The sequence below is a fragment of the Myxocyprinus asiaticus genome, chromosome 22, assembly GCF_019703515.2.
Source record: "Myxocyprinus asiaticus isolate MX2 ecotype Aquarium Trade chromosome 22, UBuf_Myxa_2, whole genome shotgun sequence".
Taxonomy (NCBI): domain Eukaryota; kingdom Metazoa; phylum Chordata; class Actinopteri; order Cypriniformes; family Catostomidae; genus Myxocyprinus; species Myxocyprinus asiaticus.
In genome coordinates, this window is record NC_059365.1 from 13436315 (window position 1) to 13455518 (window position 19204).

General features: G+C 37.1%; 1 protein-coding gene across 1 annotated transcript; it reads right to left on the reverse strand.

Annotated features, from left to right (window-relative positions):
- Positions 1-1723: 1723 nt before the first annotated feature.
- On the reverse strand, positions 1724-13664 carry LOC127413286 (sulfate transporter-like). Its single transcript, XM_051650290.1, has 4 exons — positions 13515-13664; positions 7362-7967; positions 6440-7179; positions 1724-6010 (listed from the first exon to the last, which is right to left on the reverse strand). The coding sequence occupies exons 2-4, from the start codon at positions 7947-7949 to the stop codon at positions 5242-5244; spliced, it is 2097 nt and encodes a 698-aa protein (XP_051506250.1). The 5' UTR covers positions 7950-7967; positions 13515-13664; the 3' UTR covers positions 1724-5241.
- Between the last annotated feature and the right edge of the window lie 5540 nt (positions 13665-19204).

Consider the following 19204-nt stretch of genomic DNA (forward strand, 5'->3'; position numbering starts at 1 on the left):
TTTAATTGTACTTTATAAATAAATTGCCTTGTCTTGCCTTGCCTAACTCTCATGGTGGAGAAACAGTTTGCAGAGAATATTACTGAGCAAGTAAGTTAATGTCAATATATTTATAGCCACTTGCCTGAATAATAACACATCCAGTTAAGTGGCACAGACATTTAAAGATGCACTCAGTAAGTTTTTGTTGACGTTGACACTGGCGTGGGTGCAGCATCATTCAAACACAATAGATTTCAATTACTAATGTCTTTGAAGAAATTCACTATTCACAGCCAGCCAGGATTCATAAAATCCCTGAGTGAAAGTGTCCAATAACAGCTGTTGCTGAGATTAAGCAAGTGTTATCTGGCTGGTCATGTGATCCTTACATGGCAGCCTTTACAAGGGGGACCCTCTCCATGTAGAATAAAACTGATTTGATAAGGTTACTGATATGACTGGAGTCTTCATCTCATGTAAGTAGTCATGATTTTAGATGTTTCAAAATTACAATTAGTTTCTGTTCATGTTGCATATAGTATGTTTCGACCTTTATACTTTCTCTAGTGATTAAGGTGCAGAGGCTAGACTTTTTCAGCCACATTTTTGACGGAAGCAAGTGACATTGTATTATTACTGTACATTTTGATTGCTCAGTTTATTAATGAGTGTATGCTGTGTATATCAGCTTCTGATATGCATGCAATTAAAACTCGCCTTGGACAATGTACATGACAAAAAAAAAAAACTTTTTACAATATGTAAATCATGCACATTGGTAGGCATACTGAGTAAAACAACTGTTTTACTTGTATTTTTCTATTGTATTGCTTTACAGTGTGTTGTTGTTTCAATTAATTTTTAAATTTTTAAATTTTTTTTGAGGAGGCTCAGCCACCTCTGATGGACCGCAACCATAGACTATTTAGCAGAGACGGGCCACTTCTATTTAAATGAATGGGAGAAATTGGAACGCCCAATCAAGAAGCTCTAGTGCCCAACGGTCAACAGCTGTACAAAGGAAGTTCCGCCTTACAGGTAAAAGAGTCAATCACCTTTTAGATACAGACATCGCCTGTCAGTCATCCCGAGAACATGCACGCCCATTAGCTATACAAACCGGGAAAATTGCGTGTTTTAGTGTAATATGAGGTAAAGAAGCGCAATTTATGATTCCAATATTATCAAATTGTATTGCTGTTTTGAAATATATTCTTTGATCGTAATATTGAACAATAGTTTTTTGAGATTTCAGTATTCCCCCCATTCAAGTAGATGGGAGCTGCACTGGCATGATTGGAAATAGCCTCCCGAGAGCGTTCCAAAGATGGCTGACAGTGGACTGACTTACTAGAAATACTTAAGCCGCAGCTGAGTCCAAACAGTGAGTCAGCCTTACCCCTTACATTGAATTTAAGTATTTTTGACCAGCCAACAGCCAATCATCTGCAAGTCAAAACAGGTAAGATGGGTAATAAAACTGTGTGGTTATGATTACAGTACAGTACATTTACAGGTAAAATAGTGTGTCAGCAGAAGAAGAAAAAAAAAAAAACTATTGGTAAAAGGTCTACATTTGAAGTAACGCCAGCACAGTACTGCATGCATTTATATTATCTGAGCAACCCTCTAGCCTATCCTGCCTCAGTTGAAATGTATTGATTATGTTACTTTGTAAATGATATATTACATCTTACAATACATAGTAAATTAAGTTAGTTTCCAAAGACAAGCTGGAGCAGCAACTGGTTTATTTTGTATTTATTATAAGACAAATTATATTTCTGTGCTAGAACTAAGTCACATTTTTACAGTATATATAAAGATACCCATGTTTTCCTGTCAATATCCATGATTATAAACATTCAATATATAGTCATACTCTTATGATATAAGAATAACTGAATTTGTATGTAGATAATTTAAGAATACAAAATACATCTGTAACAATCATAAAAGTAGAGCCACTGAGACAATTCCAGTAATATTATATTAAAACAGAGTAATTAAGATGCACAGAAAAAGCAAAAAGCATGAACTTAAGACTATTAGAAAAGTTTCAATAAATATGAAATTCAACCTTGAAGTTCCACCTTAGTCACCATGAAGGCTAATATTAACAATACAAGTAGTTCCCAATTCTCACTACAAAGGCATAAAATATATTCAAATACACACATAATATTGTATTTTTTTCTTACTTTCTATCAGAAATAATATCTGGCACTATGTCCAGCACTGGTATTCATAACCATGCTCTAGTTCAGCCAACAGGAGGACAGACTGTATTCATTTCTCTGAGCAATGATATTCAGTTACTGTTGGACACCTCCCTCCCTCCTGAACATCCTGCTATGTATCCTACTCCATCAGACCTGTTCAACCGGTCAAACATGAATGCCATTTACAAACTCTACCTGAGCCCTCTTTGCTCTCTACACAGAATGAAAAAAATGAAAATAAAATAAAACTCTACAGAGTCAAAAAAATCCTTACCAAACTTATTATTTTGCCCCTTGAGAAAAGCCTTTAGTTAAAAAGATGCTGTTTCCAATCTGATTTCTTTTTTCAATGAAACACAAAGGGAGATTGTTAGGCAGAACTTCAGGGACTGACAGGTTATATATATACACACACACACACACACACACACATACATACATACATACTAAATTATATATATATATATATACACACAAACACACACACACATACAGTTGAAGTCAGAAGTTTACATACACTTAGGTTGAAATAATTAAAACTAATTTTTTAACCACTCCACAGATTTTATATTAGCAAACTATAGTTTTGGCAAGTCATTTAGGACATCTATCTACTTAATGCGCGACACAAGACATTTTTCCAACTATTTTTTTTTTACAGACAGATTGTTTCACTTTTAATTGACTATATCACAATTCCAGTGGGTCAGAAGTTTACATACACTAAGTTAACTGTGCCTTTAAGCAGCTTGGAAAATTCCAAAAAATTATGTCAAGCCTAATTTAGCTTCTAACTGGCTAATTGGAGTCAATTGGAGGTGTAACTATGGATGTATTTTAAGGCTCAGTGCCTCTTTGCTTGACATCATGGGAAAATAAAAAGAAATCAGCCAAGACCTCAGATGAACCAGACCTCCACAAGTCTGGTTCATCATTGGGAGCAATTTCCAAAAAGCCAGACTACAGTTTGCAAGTGCACATGAGGACAAAAATCTTAATTTTTCAAGAAATGTCCTGTGGTCTGATGAAACAAAAATTGAACCGTTTGGCCATAATGACCATCGTTATGTTTGAAGGAAAAAGGGTGAGGCTTGCAAGCCAAAGAACACCATCCCAACCATGAAGCATGGGGGTGGCAGCATCATGTTGTGGGGGTGCTTTGCTCTATGAGGGACTGGTGCACTTCACAAAATAGATGGCATCATGAGGAAGGAAAATGATGTGGATATATTGAAGCAACATCTCAAAACATCAGCCAGGAATTTAAAGCTCGGTCGCAAATGGATCTTCCAAATGGACAATGACCCCGAGCATACCTCCAAAGTTGTAGCAAAATGGCTTGAAGGTAAACAAAGTCAAGGTATTGGAGTGGCCATCACAAAGCCCTGACCTCAATTCGATAGAAAATTTGTGGGCAGAACTGAAAAAGTGTGTGCGAGCAAGGAGGCCTACAAACCTGAATCAGTTACACAAGTTCTATCTGGAGGAATGGGTCAAAATTTCAGCAACTTATTGTGAGAAGCTTGTGGAAGGCTACCCAAAACGTTTGATCCAAGTTAAACAATTTAAAGACAATGCTACTAAATACTAACACTGTATGTTCTGACCCACTGGGAATATGATGAAAGAAATAAAAGCTGAAAGAAATCATTCTCTCTATTATTATTCTGACATTTCACATTCTTAAAATAAAGTAGTGATCCTAACTGACCTAAGACAGGGAATTAATCCTATGATTAAATGTCAGGAATTGTGAAAAACTGTTTGAGTTTAAAATGTATTTGCCCAAGGTGTATGTAAATTTCTGACTTCAACTGTATACAAATATATTATATATACACACTACCAGTCAAATGTTTTGAAACACTTGACTGAAATGTTTCTCATGATCTTAAAAATCTTTTGATCTGAAGGCATACGCTTAAATGTTTTAAATTAGTTTTGTAGACAAAAAATATAATTGTGCCACCATATTAATTTATTTCATTATTAAACTAAAATTTAATAAAAATAAAAATGAAGTTTTTGAAATTGATGACTTGGACCAAATAATAAAGAAAAGCAGCCAATAAGTGCTCTTGAGACCTCAAGATGTCGGTTGAGAAAATGTCAAGAGTACATGTCTGCAAATTCTAAGCAAAGGGTGACTACTTTGAAGATGCTAAAATATAACACAGTTTTGATTTATTTTGGATTTTGTTTAGTCACAACATAATTCCCATAGTTCCATTTATGTTATTCCATAGTTTTGATGACTTTACTATTATTCTAAAATGTGAAGAAGAAAAAAATTAGAATAAAAAATAAGTGTTTCAAAACTTTTGACCGGTAGTGTGTGTGTGTGTGTGTGTGTGTATATATATATATATAAAAATGAAGGCTGCACTTTTTCAAAAGCTACTTTGTGATAGCAACATCACAGTGACAAGGCACAGCAGCAAACTTTCCGGTGCAAATGAGGTAAACATCTTGTGACTGGGTGAAAGAGTTCAACTTTTACTCACCCAACAACAATCTTTGTGTATCCAGACTTTATGGTAATTTCAACATTCACAACTAGCCATAAAGTTGGGTAAATGTCACAAATTATATTAAATAACATAATTCTGACTGAATATGCATAGCAAACTAGAATGGAATGGAGATCATATAAAGTAAATATATAAGCTAGATCTTGTCTAGCATAACATTTCTGTTCATGTAGAAAAGGGATTAAACCCTTAAATACTCTTGTACATAATACAACTATTTTAAGACCAGTACGCTTCTTGCGTTTTTGCTGGCCTTAAGACTAGAGAAAGGTCCTGAGATACACAAAGGATTGAAAAGTTATGGATTAACTAGTTTTAAAGTACTGCAAAATATAAACATAAAACACGTAAATTTTTTGGTTTTCAATAGCAATTATGCTGTAAACAGATGATTGTCCATTCATATTATAGAGATCTTAAAGAGCGAGTCAATTATATAATTTTGAAATTCAATTTCATCAATTGAAAAAGGCAAGTTTGTTCATAAATCAATACATTGCAGAGCATTACACAACAGTGTCACAATCACCATTCTGCGACATCAAGCTTTGGGCAAAAGAGATGGCATCACCAACATTGTGAAACTGTATTTCTTTGGTACCAGTCTTTGGGTCATAGTAACCTCCCCTCCGCAAGGTATCAATGACAGAGGTGCTGCATTGCGCCAAAAGTACACACACTCCCAACTCTTTGTAGTCCTTGTATACTTCTTTCAAAGCATTGACTCCTGCAGTGTCCAGAAACAGCACTGGACTGCAGTCTACGACCAGCGTATGGACGGTGGTATGCTGTAGCAGAAACACATTGGTGGACACTTCCATCTCTTGCTTATTCTCTTCTCCACCCTGCTGCTGCTGCTTCATCAGTTTCTTGCGCCTGGCCTTCTCTTTGAGTGGATCCAGGCCCACATTGCGGTACAGTGACTTCTTGAATAGAGCTTGGTTGGCGTAGTAGATGGGAGCCTCATAGCGGAAAACAGCTACCCCTGGATGGGTTTGAAGGCCCTTGTATGATGCAATGTCTTCAAAGATCTCGCGGTCCCCTGCTTGGCCAAGCTGGAGGACCTGGACACACTGAGTTTGGCCTAGCACACAGAATGCTGACACCAAAACTCCAACGAGCAGGCCTAGCTCTGTGTTCACCAATGCTGAGGTAGCCATGGTTACCAGCCAGATGATAGTGTCAATATGGTTCACATGCCACATTTTCGGAATGTCTGCAAACTTCCACAGTGCACCACGGAGGTTGACGACAATGATGACAGCCAATACACATCTGCAGAGATGAAGTGTACACAATTAACACTATTCAAAAAAAGAAAGACACAATTTCAGCATTAAAATCTCAACATAGTATGAAAACCAAGAAAGCACTTTACTGACATTACTTTACAAGTACATTTCCCAAACAAACTGTTCCAAATTATTTCATAAGTCAAGGTCTTAGGAATAATTCTAACATTGTCAGTGTAATGATACTAAGACCATGTCCATACTAATACATTTTCCATTTCCTAAGGTCTCCCAAAGTATGCGGATTCGAAAGTGCTTACGAAAAGTCACCATATTTGGTGGAGGCAAACGCTGTTCTAGTGTGGATGAGAGGCGTAAACGTAGCAAAAATCAATGTGTTTCCAACTGAAAATGTATTAGTGTGGAAATGGCCTAGGTTCATGCAAGTAAAATGGACATAATTCATACATACTTCTGCAATGAGTAGAAAAGTGGGGCAATAACAAGTAGGACAAGCAGCAGCACTAGAGCAGTCACCAACCCAGAGAGCTGAGTCTGGCAACCAGTTGACTCCTTCACAAGAGTCTTGGTCAAGGCGGCACTGGTCGTGAAACAACGGAAAAATGATGGAATGATATTGCAGAACCCAAGGGCATACATCTCCTGGTTAGGGTCCACCACATAACCATGCTTCTTAGCAAACATCTCAGATAAAGACACTGTAATGGCAAAACCAACAATAGCTATTGAGAAGGCATCAACTGCGATATTGGGTATAAGAGACCAGTTTGGTAGTTGTGGTGGCATGAAGCCTGTTGGAATGTCCCCAGCTACATCTGAGCCATATTTTTCATTGAAATGGCCAAAGTGGGAAGCCAGAGTAGCAGCAATGACCACAAAGAGCTCAAAGGGAATAGGGGCCTTGAGCTTTGTCTTGAGACGGTTGTTAAGCTCCTTGGTGGGTACAAGTACAAGAAAGCAGAGAATACTGGTTATGAGGTCACATATGTTGGTATGGCCCAGATTCTTCAGCAGACTTATCCAGGTTTTTATAAGCGAGCCCCAGCCTTGGACACGAGGAAGGTGAAGCCCCAGAAAGTACTTGATTTGGGATGTTAGGATGGTGAGAGAGGCACCAGTAGCGAAACCACTCAACAGAGAGTCAGAGAGGTAAACTGAGACAAATCCAACTTGTAGGAGACCCATCAACACCTGCAACCCAAGAGCAAAATATTATTACATTAGGATATTTTAAAGAATTAAATCAGTTGGGATAAAATAAGTTTTAAACAATTTTGCAGTTACGAGATAAATTTCTCGCTAGAAATTAGCCTCATAACTAAGATGCAAATGCATTCTGGCAGGTCTTTCATATCCTTACATCACAGACTAACCTGGTAGACCCCTGCTGTAAAAGTTAGTGTTGCTCCCACCATGATTGCATAGCAGCTTCGGTCACAGATCGGAACAGTGCTGTTGTCGATGTTCCCCAGAGCAGTCTGATTGGTTTCTGAGGGGTAGCCAGCCAGAGTAAGCTCCCTGTCTACCACCTGCCCCACCAGCAAACACAATACCCCAAACATCCCCACTGAGATGTGCTTGGAGGTGCCTAGCAGGGTGTAGATAATGCTGGCAAAGAAAGATGTATAGATTCCATAAATAGGGTCTTGTTCTGCCAGTAAAGAATAGGCGATGGACTGGGGAACCAACAGGATACCCACAATTAGACCTGACATGGCATCCCCAATGATCCAGTCTTTGAAGTGATAGCGTGGCAGCCACTTCAGAATTGGAAGGGAATCTACAAGCAGGGATTTGGCACAAGTTGCACTGCAGGAACACTTTTTCACCACCTTCCTTTTCAACACTGACTTCCAGGGCTCCTTGTCTTTCTCACGCACTTCCAAAAGGAAGGGAATATCTGGCCCCGTCTTTGAATCATCCTCTACGGAAACACGGTCACAGACCTCTTCAGCTGGCATAATGTCCAGAGGTTCTCACTGAAACGGGCAACAAAACACATTAAGCCTAAAAGAATGCAGTGAGACTTGATTTTATAGTTCATACCTGATATTAAGGAGAAAAAAGCTAGCTTGGCTTTTGGAAAGCTTTAAGCTGAAGTATGTCATTTCTGCGACACTATCGCCACTGAATGGAATTGCAAAAATAAACAATGTTTCCAAAACAGCTTTCTGAATACACACATCATCTGCTGTTGTTAAAAAAAAAAAAAAAAGTCCGATAGTCCCGCCCCCAGCTCATGCCATTGGTTAAGTTACGTTGCCTAAGCGGGTTGCTCAAAACAAACACAGGAATTTGTATCCACCTTTTTCCTGGGGGTCTTACCAGGGAAAAGAATGTGAGCACGACTTCCACCGGAAGTCATTCTATAGCATTCGCTAGCTCAGGGACAACGTGTAGTTTGTAGAAATGAAATTCCATATTGTCTTCATTAAGTTCTGTCAGGCTTTGCTTCCACATATAGATGTATAAATGAATGTCTAAGACCGCAACAAAAGGATGAATGGATATATGATGCATTAACAACTGTGTTGTTTACTTAACAGAAGTAATGCCCATATTTGACGCAAAGCATCACAGGGTGTAGGAAAAAGGTGGATAGTGCCACAGAGACACAGTTTTTGAGAAAAAAAAAAAAAATCTATGAATGGCTTACTTATAGTTGTCTTTGCATAATAAGCTAGGATAGGAGAAAAGTTTACTTTTTTTATATATGCACACAATACACAACCATAAAGCTGAAGCAAATTTTAGAGAAGAACATGAGTGCTGGAATGTAAAAAAAGACTATCAGGGCTTATGCAAAGTACTTTCCCCACACGTAATAATTTAAATTAGATGATTAAATCAGCAAAAAAGGAGAACATACATATAAATAACACTAGACAGAATTTGTGAACTACTCTTTTAAAAATAAGTGTCCTCAGTGTCAGTGAACTTAATACCAACTTCAACTAGCCACTTCTTGCTTCATCAGAGCAAGACTGTCTGGCTCAGTCTAGCTACTTAGCAAACAGAGCAAATGGATTCAAAGTACTTTCAAACTACCTTGAAACTACTGCTTTGTTGTTCTCATCAATTTGAGATCAATGTTGCTACTCTAATTTTATTTGACAGTGTGAATTGTTACACAATTCTATGTGTTAATTTCAAATTCACTTTGTAGTAACATACCTTCATAAAATGACCACAAAGGATTAATGATTACATACAGCAGTAAAACACTGCACTTTGATTTTATTGTGAACTTAGCAGTACAGAAAATGATGTGCCGGTAAAAATCTATGATGTCAATAGAACCCTAAGATTAGACTTAATTTGCAAACACTCAGTTCAATCAAGCAGAAAGAGCTGATTAATTGCTATCAATCAGATCCATTGGAATGCGGCTGACCATGCATGACCAATCAAAACCTCTCTTTAAGATTCTTTATGTTCCTACCAAGTCATATTAGAGCTCTTCATGTCTGAGTCAAATAAATAAATACATTTAGCAGAAAAAGAAAATAAAGCCTATTTTTGCATCAAGATATTTTGTATTGTGACATTTTCACAACCAGTATTTTGGTAGTATATGCTTCACTGCTTTTAATTTATGCTGATTTAAAAATTAAAAATTAAAATCATGGTTTCCGGACAGGATGATTTTCATCCCTTTTAATTTTGGTGTGAAATATGACCCAAACCTTCCCCCAGCATCCCAATGTAAGAGGAGTCCAGTCCAAATGCCATCAGGCCTCAGAACAATAAAAAAATTACATTGCCCCATTGTACCAATACCCAACATTAATTAGTGTCAGAACTTAATTTAGATTACTAAAGAACATGACTAGCTGAGGGAAAATGAAGAGATGCTGGCATTATGGTCACACCAACAAACCCAGCAAGGCACCGTTTGAAGGCAACCTGTAAGACTCGTAAGAGCTCAATGAGAAAAATCAGTCAATGAAAACTCTTGCCAACTAATGAGGTTCTGTACTTGAATCAGCAAGCAGGCCGCAGTCAAACACTGGTAAAGGTCACCAAAGTGATCTTGCGTAATGGAGAGCAAACACTAGAGACTTACCATTCTGGAAGAAAGCTCAGAACAAACAATCCATCTTCAAGTTTGTCAGATCCCTAGGCCGAGCACTGGATCAGGCATGAGAACCAGAACCATTTTAGTGGAAAACAATAAAATGTTCTGCATATTAGTTAGGACTGGCAGAATAAAGCTAAAAACAAAACAAGCTGTGAAAACCCAGATGCTGAGTAAGTTTAACTGACAGTAGAATGTTACAGTAACCTGGCTGCTGGTTTATCTGTGCCTGACGGGATAAAACTGGCTCAGTTTGTCTTCTGTATCCTGTCCTGAGAGAAAGCTTCCTGGGGGGAATTTTGTTGAAAGAAATTAATGGGATATTTTTTTCCTTGCCACTCTTGCCTTTGGCTTTGTGTTTAGCTTTGGCTAAAGCTGCTTTGAAACAAACTGTATTGTAAAAAGTGTTAAATTAATAAAACTGACTTGACTGGACTGTTGTTTGACTGTTGTTTTGCTCTGTCACATTAACTTATTAAGATGGGCGCAAGTACCCCAACTACATGCAAACATGCCATCACTGGGAGACAACCTGCATCATCGCTGTACACAGTGATTTCAGTCCTGGGCTACAAATAGCACTCAACGCAATATGGACAGGATTAGAGGGTGCAAATACAGGATGCATTCTTGCGAAATAGGTAGACAGAATAGAGCAACTGAATGGAAAAGAGCACATGGTTTTGAGAAGTGTTTAAAAGTTGTTTTTTTTATTTTGTTAATTTGACGCATTCTCTTAAAAATGCAACACTCATGCTGCTACACAAAGTGTAATTCTCGGTAGGTTTATTCAAGTTCGATGTTAAATAAGAGATAATGTACAGTCAGCCGGTTGTTATTGCAAAATAAACCCAGACATTGTGATCTTGTAACAACCTGAAGGGGTTTATTTTATTAACAACTGGCTGACTGTACATTATGCTGCTTATTACACTGCAAATAATCGAATAAATAAATAAATGGACATGAAGCATTGAAATTATGTAATTATGTGAGAAGAAAGAAATCACTGAACAGCTGAATTCCACCTCCGGTTTGCATCAGCGATCTGTTGGTGTAAATTTTGTAAATAATGACCATCTGACTGCTCAATATTCAGCTTATTACAAGAGTTGAAATCATTTTATTAGCTTACTTGTAGAGATTGCACAGTGATCCAAGAAGCAGAAAAGATGTCTCGCAATGCCCGGATGACTGGTCTGATATTTCTTAATCCCTGGATGTGCGGTTGTTACTCAGAAATGTCACAATGCAAGATGGCGCCATTTACTAGGCCTGTCACGATAATTATGTTATCGACTTATCATATGATATATGGATATGACCACGATCATTTTTGCTTACCTCGATATTGCCCATTGTGCTTACATGCATGTTTGTTTACATAAGAATGAATGTCAACAACATTTTAGCCAGTCGCGCTGCTTCTGTCCTCTTGTCTGCTCTCTGTGTCGGAGGCTGGGCTCAGGCAGCTCCACACACACAGAGCGGACAGCGACAGGTGAAGATTACGTGTACTCAAGGCTAAAAGGTGTTTTAAAAGATTGGAAAAATAAGTCCAAATGGACTTGGTTTCAAAGCCGCATTCCACAGCTCCGGTGTGGGGACATTTAGGCTTTAAACCGAATGAGAGTGGAGAGCCCATTAACGTGAACGAGCCGGTATGTCGACTTTGTTTAAAAACAACCTAAAAGCTCGTAAAACATAACCATCCCATCCAGTTTTCCGAGCTGGGAACAAAAACCGTAGTTGGAGATGGAGAGGGGTCTTCCCGATTAAAATTGTTTTTGACATTCCAATTCCAATGGCTGAATATTCTTAAGAATTAAAAGCTCAATGCTCTTTGAAAGGGTGTACTTGCATTATTATGCTATTATATTATATTATAGTGGCATAAAATGGTCTTAAAATGACAATAATATCATTTATTGCAATTATTTCTGGGACAATATATCATCCAACAAATGTAGTTATCGTGGCAGACCTACCATTGACCAATCAGAATCGAGTATTTCAGAGACCCATGTAATAATCTTTTATAATACAATGGGGTTCAAAAGTATTAGACTTTTATTTTTCTCAATCTAAAATAGTAATTAAACGTTTTATAAATGGCATTTACACATGAAGTCCACACACACACACACACACACACACATATACATACATACATACATACATACATATATATATATATATATCCCCCTTTTGGTTTAATGACAGTATGTACTCAAGCTTGTATGGACTTATCAAGTTTGTGCAAAACCTGATGATCCCTGTTATCCCAGCATGACATTCTAAAGAGCATCTTCCCTGATAGCACACTTACATCACCCACACATCAACCACAAGTCTGTTTTATGTGTGCGTTTACATCTGGAAGACGTATTTTTTACATTGTTCACTCATCTGCAATGCATTTATAAGATATACTCTATGTCAATAAGTAAGCTAGGCTATGCCTTGGATGTCAATAAGACATTCAGCAAATGTCTTTGAGATCTAAATCTGATCATTTTAAGATGTTTAGCAGATGTTAATTATATTGCGATGTTATATGGGTTGTGGGCTTGTGTGGAAGCAAGGAAACCTGACCTTTTGTTCAAAGGGTTTGATGTCCCTAAATTTGATTAGTTACCTAAACAGTAGGCTACATATTTATGTTTGCATTTGTTTTCAATTATTCAAAAAATTATTTTCAATGCGGTCACTCTTAGATTAATGGACCCCACTGTAAATATGGGCAATATACTGTATATATAGCCAAATATTTACAGACTTTGCTGTAAGACTAATTTTATTAGGTAAAACGTGACCAGTATTTTAGTAGATATGAGCTAAGGTTTTGGTTAAACGTGCAACCTTCTTTCCTGCGTTAGTAAACCCAACATATGTTCAGTGCAACATTTACCCAGCGTTGGGTTGTCATTTGGGTAAACTGAATTCAAGATACTGTCAAACAAATGACTTGTAAACTTTATACACTTTATCTTTATTTTTTGCTTATATTCCTTGACATTCAAATGCTGTCATCAGGTAATAAAAGCAAAGTTTTGTTTAGCACTACACAGAAAAGACACATTCCAGCAATCAGGTCTGTTTACTGTTCATTGCTTCAATCAGATGAGTGTTAGTCATTTCAACAGATGATAGGACAGCATAATCAGTATTCATGCACAAATAGCTTATTACAAAATAAAGCCAATATTTTCCAAACCCAAATCATATAAAGTTTCAAACGATTTCAATTATGATATACTGAAAGAATAATAATAGAACAATCGCCTAAAATAAATCAAGAAAATAAGCCATGCTATGTCATAAATACTGGAGTACTCTGGTTTTATGAATGGCACTATTGAAAACAAGACTGGCAAACTGCAACGTGTACAACTGAGTTAAGTATCCGCTTTAGGAAAACCGCATTTAAAAGTTGCTCAATATTTACCTCAGACCGGGTGCGCAATAGGATCGTCTTATTCAGTCATGATGACCACTCGGGAAGAGATAATCACCCAAAAGTTTCGACTTGGTGCATGTCCAAATCTGTAAGTAAGAATCTGTTCCGTGACATATGAAGCCATGCTCAGTTTGTATAATCACGTGGACAGCGAAAAACACTGGTCACGTGGCTGGGGCTGAAACTCTGATGGGATGAAACCTGAAAAAGTCCACTATATGAAAGGCATCAGGACACATTCCTGTGTGTTCAGGATGCAAAATTGCGAACACTAATAGCGAAGGCATTAATTCTTTAATATTTATCAAATTCGCGCAATGGGTCTTCCTGATTGGCTAAAATTCTAATGAATATTAATTAAGGGCTTCCAAGCAACGTTTGTATCTCCTAATTCATATTTATAAAGTAAACCTTCGCAATAGTAGGATTCATAAATTTGCGTGATTCCGTGTTACTGCTGCTGTTGAGTGACTTTATTGTTCTTCACATTTAAACTACTTCATTTATTGCAATCAAGGACTTGGCTGTATGAATTATAAATTCATCTTAACTCCCTCAAAGTTAAGGTGAGTTAAGGTTAAGTGACTTTGATTTAGGCCAACTTTTGATTTAACTGTCTGAGGAGTTGAATTAGGGTTAATGTTTAAAATGTTGATTGCTTAATGAGTTTTATTTTCTTTCTTGATCTTACATTTTATGACACCTCTTTCACAACACCACAGTTGAGAGCTTGGCTTCCTTCCCATTACAGATGAAGACCTTACTCTATTTGTTAAGTTATTTGTTAAACATATATATGCCTATATTTATTCTGTATCATATAATTATAACACATGATAACAGATAAAAATGTCTAGCATGATAAATCTGCACATGCTGTTGGAAATATATGCATATGTTTATAATGCTACACATTTGATATCATATGTGATTTTGTCAAATTATATTGTGTTTTAAAGAAGGCAGATGTAAGCATGGGAGAAGGCAGGCATGAGAGAGATTTGCCCATGCAGCCAAAACAAGAAATTTAAGAAATTTCCAGTTTAAGGCAGCTCTGTAACTAATCTCATCAAACACTCAAAATAATGCTTTGTTGTGACTTTTGAGAGGGCATATAACAAAACCAGATCCACTTTTATGTAATAGGCTACTACATGGGTCTGGAAAGTCTCCCTCTCTCTAAAACCTTGATTTTGAAACCAACCTGTAACAGGAACCCTTGAACCAACTTGCAACCCAGACAAAGTGAGACATTAATGCAAATCAGCAGGGATGCAATAGCATTCACACACACACACATATATTAGCTCCGGGTGAAAAAAAAAAAAACATAATAAAGGAAATGTCTAAAAACACTTCAAAAAGGCAATATTAACAAGTCATTTTCTAAACTGTACTCCATCTCTAATAAAAAGCCTTTCAACTAAAAAGCCAATAAACTATGATAGGTCTAACCACTTAAAATCCTTTCTCCACGCAGACTGACCTGGTAGAACCCTACTGTAAAAGTTAGTGTTAGTGGAAGTGCTCCCACCATGACTTCATAGTGCAAGCCATGTCAGAAAAGGGATGAAATCTACAAGCAGGGCTTGTTTGAGCAGGACTGAAGGAACACTTTTCAATATTGACTTCCAGGGGCCCTTCTCTTTCTCACATGCAGGCCCTGTCAGCATTATCCTCTGCTGAAATACAGACCTCTTCAACCAGCATAAGTTTTTCCAGAAGAGGGACAAAAACAAAAAACAAAACAAAAAAAAACAACAAATTAATTAGGCTAAAAAGGAAAGCAAGATTGGATTTTATATAATGACCGAAATCAAGAAACAGAATGATTTTTTTTTTTTTTAACTTAAGGTTACTAGTGAATTGTTGAAATACTAGTGAAAATTTTTGCTCCAAGGTGCAATCAAAGAATCACCAATCAAGCAACAACAACATTTGTGAAAAGGATAAAAAAAAAAAAAAAAAAAAAAATACTCACAGCTGAGTAAAACAGGAGGGATTATCAAGACGTTAATCCATCAATGTCAGTATCAGCGGAACAATGAAAGGGCATTATTTCACAATGGATTGAGGCCTTGTCTCTGGCTGGGCATCCTGATAATTATCGTCTTAACTTACATTGATATAATACACAGTATTATAAGATGGAGCAAAGCCAGCATGTAGACCACTCTTTATAAAATGGAACTTAAGTGCATTGTTACGGGAGCTGTTCATGGGTGCTGAATTACGGCTGAAACTTTCCCAGATGTCTTTTGGAAAGTCTCCCCTAACATGAAAATACTGGCAAACAAGGGTATTTCATAAAATGTAACTTATTAAACACTAAATCTAGTAAGATAAATTATTGTTCTGCTGAGACAGCATTTCAGAAATGCAATTTATTACTTATGAGTGGTCAGAAACTCTTGTTATGATTGTTTTTATTTACATCCTAATGTCTTTGAGAAATATGTCTTTAGAGATTAAAGGTGTTGTAAGCAATACCAGTCGCTTTGCTAACTTATGCCATTTTGCTAACTTCAAACCCGATGTCAGCAAATTTCAACATGCTTACAGTACATGTTGTTTAATACAAGAAGCCTTGCAATTTACTAGAAAGATTTACTGAGCACCTAAATTAGAAATGTGTTTATGTTCTATAGGGTAAAGTAGACCCTGTGGATCAGGTAACCACTGAAGAAAAACAAGTGCGCTACTGCTGGTAGACCACAGGTTTTAATCCATGAAGCCTTCAAATTCTACTCAGGCTTGTGGAAATTCAGCCGCACTCCTGCGAAGAAACAAAGAACACAGTGTATGAAAGTTCCTAGAACACAGGGAGGGATTTGATACTGTAGATTCTTGTGTAATCTTTCCATTCCTGAACATTTCGTGACAATAATTTGTGCACTGTTTTCATCAGCATGTCATTCTTAATTAATTTCAGATAAATACCACATTCATGTATGTATATGCCTATAGAACAGCGGAAGCAGAATTTGACTGTATATTTTTGTTAGCTTTTCATCTCTGGATATCCTTGTTCCTGCTAATTGTTCCATTACCATGTACCCTAGTAACCATAGTTTCTGCTAAAAGGACATTTTACTGGATAGTCAACAAATAAAATTCCTAACATCAAGATTTTAGGATGAAATTACATACAGTATAATTATAGGGTAATTATATTTTAAACTTGCTGGTCACTGTTTCTTTTTAAGAATTTTACAGTTTTCAATCAACTTTTAGTTTTGGAATCTCCTTCAAACAGCGTATACGCTTTCAGAATTTTTCTGCTTTTTATTTGACTTTTTTCTCTCTCTCTCTCATTTTTGATGGTGGTGACTAAAGCCAGGAAAGGGTACCATAATTGTAAGGGTTATGTTGGCATCGTTTTTTATTCTAAATTCATTAAAAATCACAACATTCATTAACCAAGTTGTTTGAATGAAAGATATTGTCAAGATAAGTTGTAACTTTATACACCTATTATCTCATTTGTAAAGAACCAAATGATATCCTCAAATGATTAGCACAATGATGAATCAAATAACAAAGGTTTGGTGTGCTCTTAACAGAAAACACCCATTTCAGCAGTCAGGGCTGTATCATGTCATTGCTTTCAGTCAGATGAGTGTTAGTTGTTTCAACAGATGATAGAAAAGCTATTTTAACATTTTTCAATCACAAATCAAGATCCAAAACTATTCAAATAACTTGAAATGTGACATATTAAAATAAAGATGGGATGTCAATCTAACAGTTAAATGGCCTAATTCAGTGGCATGTGGTGAACTGAAATGAAGAGGCAAAGTCCTCTCTCTTTTATTTTTAGTCCAATGTAAACTCATGTTCCAACTGAAGTTTATACAGTTTATGGGTTAAAGGCATATGGAATACTGTTTATCTTACAATTGGGACTACTGACAAGCAGCAACCAATACCATAATATTTTTGTCTGTTTATTAACATAGCAAACCAAAAGTAATTCCAAAGTTTCAAAGTTAATGTGTTTTTATTTTAATTATTTATTTATATTACATTGCTTAAAAAAAAAAAAAAAAAACTACAATAATGCAGTAATAAGGAGTGTATTTTGTATTTGTTGTTCGGCTATTATTACTATTATTAGTATTATTAATATTGCTAGTATTGGTCAATTTCTTTTCAGACCATTAGCAACAAATTCGCTGTAAACACCATGAGTGAAATGATAGTCACACTCGCAACCATGGAGGTGCAGCTTTAAATTAACCAAGCTGGTTTGACCCATTCAGAGCAATATGCTAACTGGTTGTGAACATGATATTCCAGCAGGGCCTTATTCCATTTACAGGGTAAACAGCCAGTCACAGAGCTGATCTATGAGGCACCATCACCTCTCACCTGAATATTTGCCTGTATTTCGTTGTTATAGATTGCAACAGTGCCTGCCCACTTTTTCAGCCGTCTTGGTTCCGGAAGTGAAAATGTATTTGAAAATCTGACAAAAAAACAAAGCTACAAAATGAGGGAATGAACTACAGCTACAATGGAAAAAATATAACTATTGAGTTAAAGTTGTTGATTAAAAGTATAGAATCAATATATTTAAAGTGTATTGCAAAATATTCAGATATATACAAATACATAAGTTGTTTGAGGGTAGACTCCACTGTGTCATTTGTAGTGCATCATGGAATGGGGAGTTGCAGCTGGGCTTTTCTGTCCTGATTCTCTGATTGGTGGATTTCCCCCATCATGATCATGGGTAGCGTAGTTCTTCACCAGGAATTCCACAATTATTTTATTTTTATTTTTTATTTAATAAACATTTTTAAAATTGAAAATTGAAGGGGGCCTGGGTAGCTCAGAGAGTATTGATGCTGACTACCACCCCTGGAGTCACGAATTCGAATCCAGAGTGTGCTTAGCCAGGTCTCCTAAGCAGCCAAATTGGCCCGGTTGCTAGGGAGGGTAGAGTCACATGGGGTAACCTCCTCATGGTCGCAATTAGTGGTTCTTGCTCTCAGTGCGGCGCATGGTAAGTTGTGCGTGGATTGCAGAGAGTAGCATGAGCCTCCACATGTGGAGTCTCCGGGGTGTCATGCGCGACGAGCCACGTGATAAGATGCACGGATTGGCAGTCTCAGAAGCGGAGGCAACTGAGACTTGTCCTCCGCCACCTGGATTGAAGTGAGTAACTGTGCCACCATGAGGATCTATTAAGTAATGGGAATTGGGAATTCCAAATTGGGAGACAATACTGTTGATTATTGTCTCATTTCCTTTTTTGCCTCCTCAGAGAAAACACCTCTGGCATGGTTCATGCAATGCTGGGCCGCATTAAAATAACCTGGTGCTCAGTCTCACGAAGCGAGACCTTTGACTAAAAAAGCAGAAGTGTTTAGTTCACAGACTGTGGGCTGTCTGTAGGTGGCACACTATATCTGAAGCTGAGACTTGCAGGCCCTGGCTGCCTGCATTGCTCTGACTTTATGAATGGCACTATTGAAAACATGACTTGCGAACTGCAACGTGTAGCTACAACAGAGTCAATGTAACCGGTTAAGACATAGCTGCATTCCATCTAAACCGATTCACTAAAACAAATCAGATTTTTCAGTGACCCACATGATAGAAAGAGGGTATGAGAGGATTTATTAGAAGAGCACATTTGCTTTTTGCCTCAGCTCACTTGGTTCTAAAGCTGC

What these genes read in the sequence shown, in the direction of transcription:
- LOC127413286 (XM_051650290.1), bottom strand. Translation starts at nt 7,949, where the DNA reads ATGCCAGCTGAAGAGGTCTGTGACCGTGTTTCCGTAGAGGATGATTCA. An exon ending in TTACAGCAGGGGTCTACCAG is followed by an intron (nt 7,180 to 7,361) that starts GTTAGTCTGTGA and finishes CTTGGGTTGCAG; the next exon opens with GTGTTGATGGGTCTCCTACA. An exon ending in CTTTTCTACTCATTGCAGAA is followed by an intron (nt 6,011 to 6,439) that starts GTATGTATGAAT and finishes TCATCTCTGCAG; the next exon opens with ATGTGTATTGGCTGTCATCA.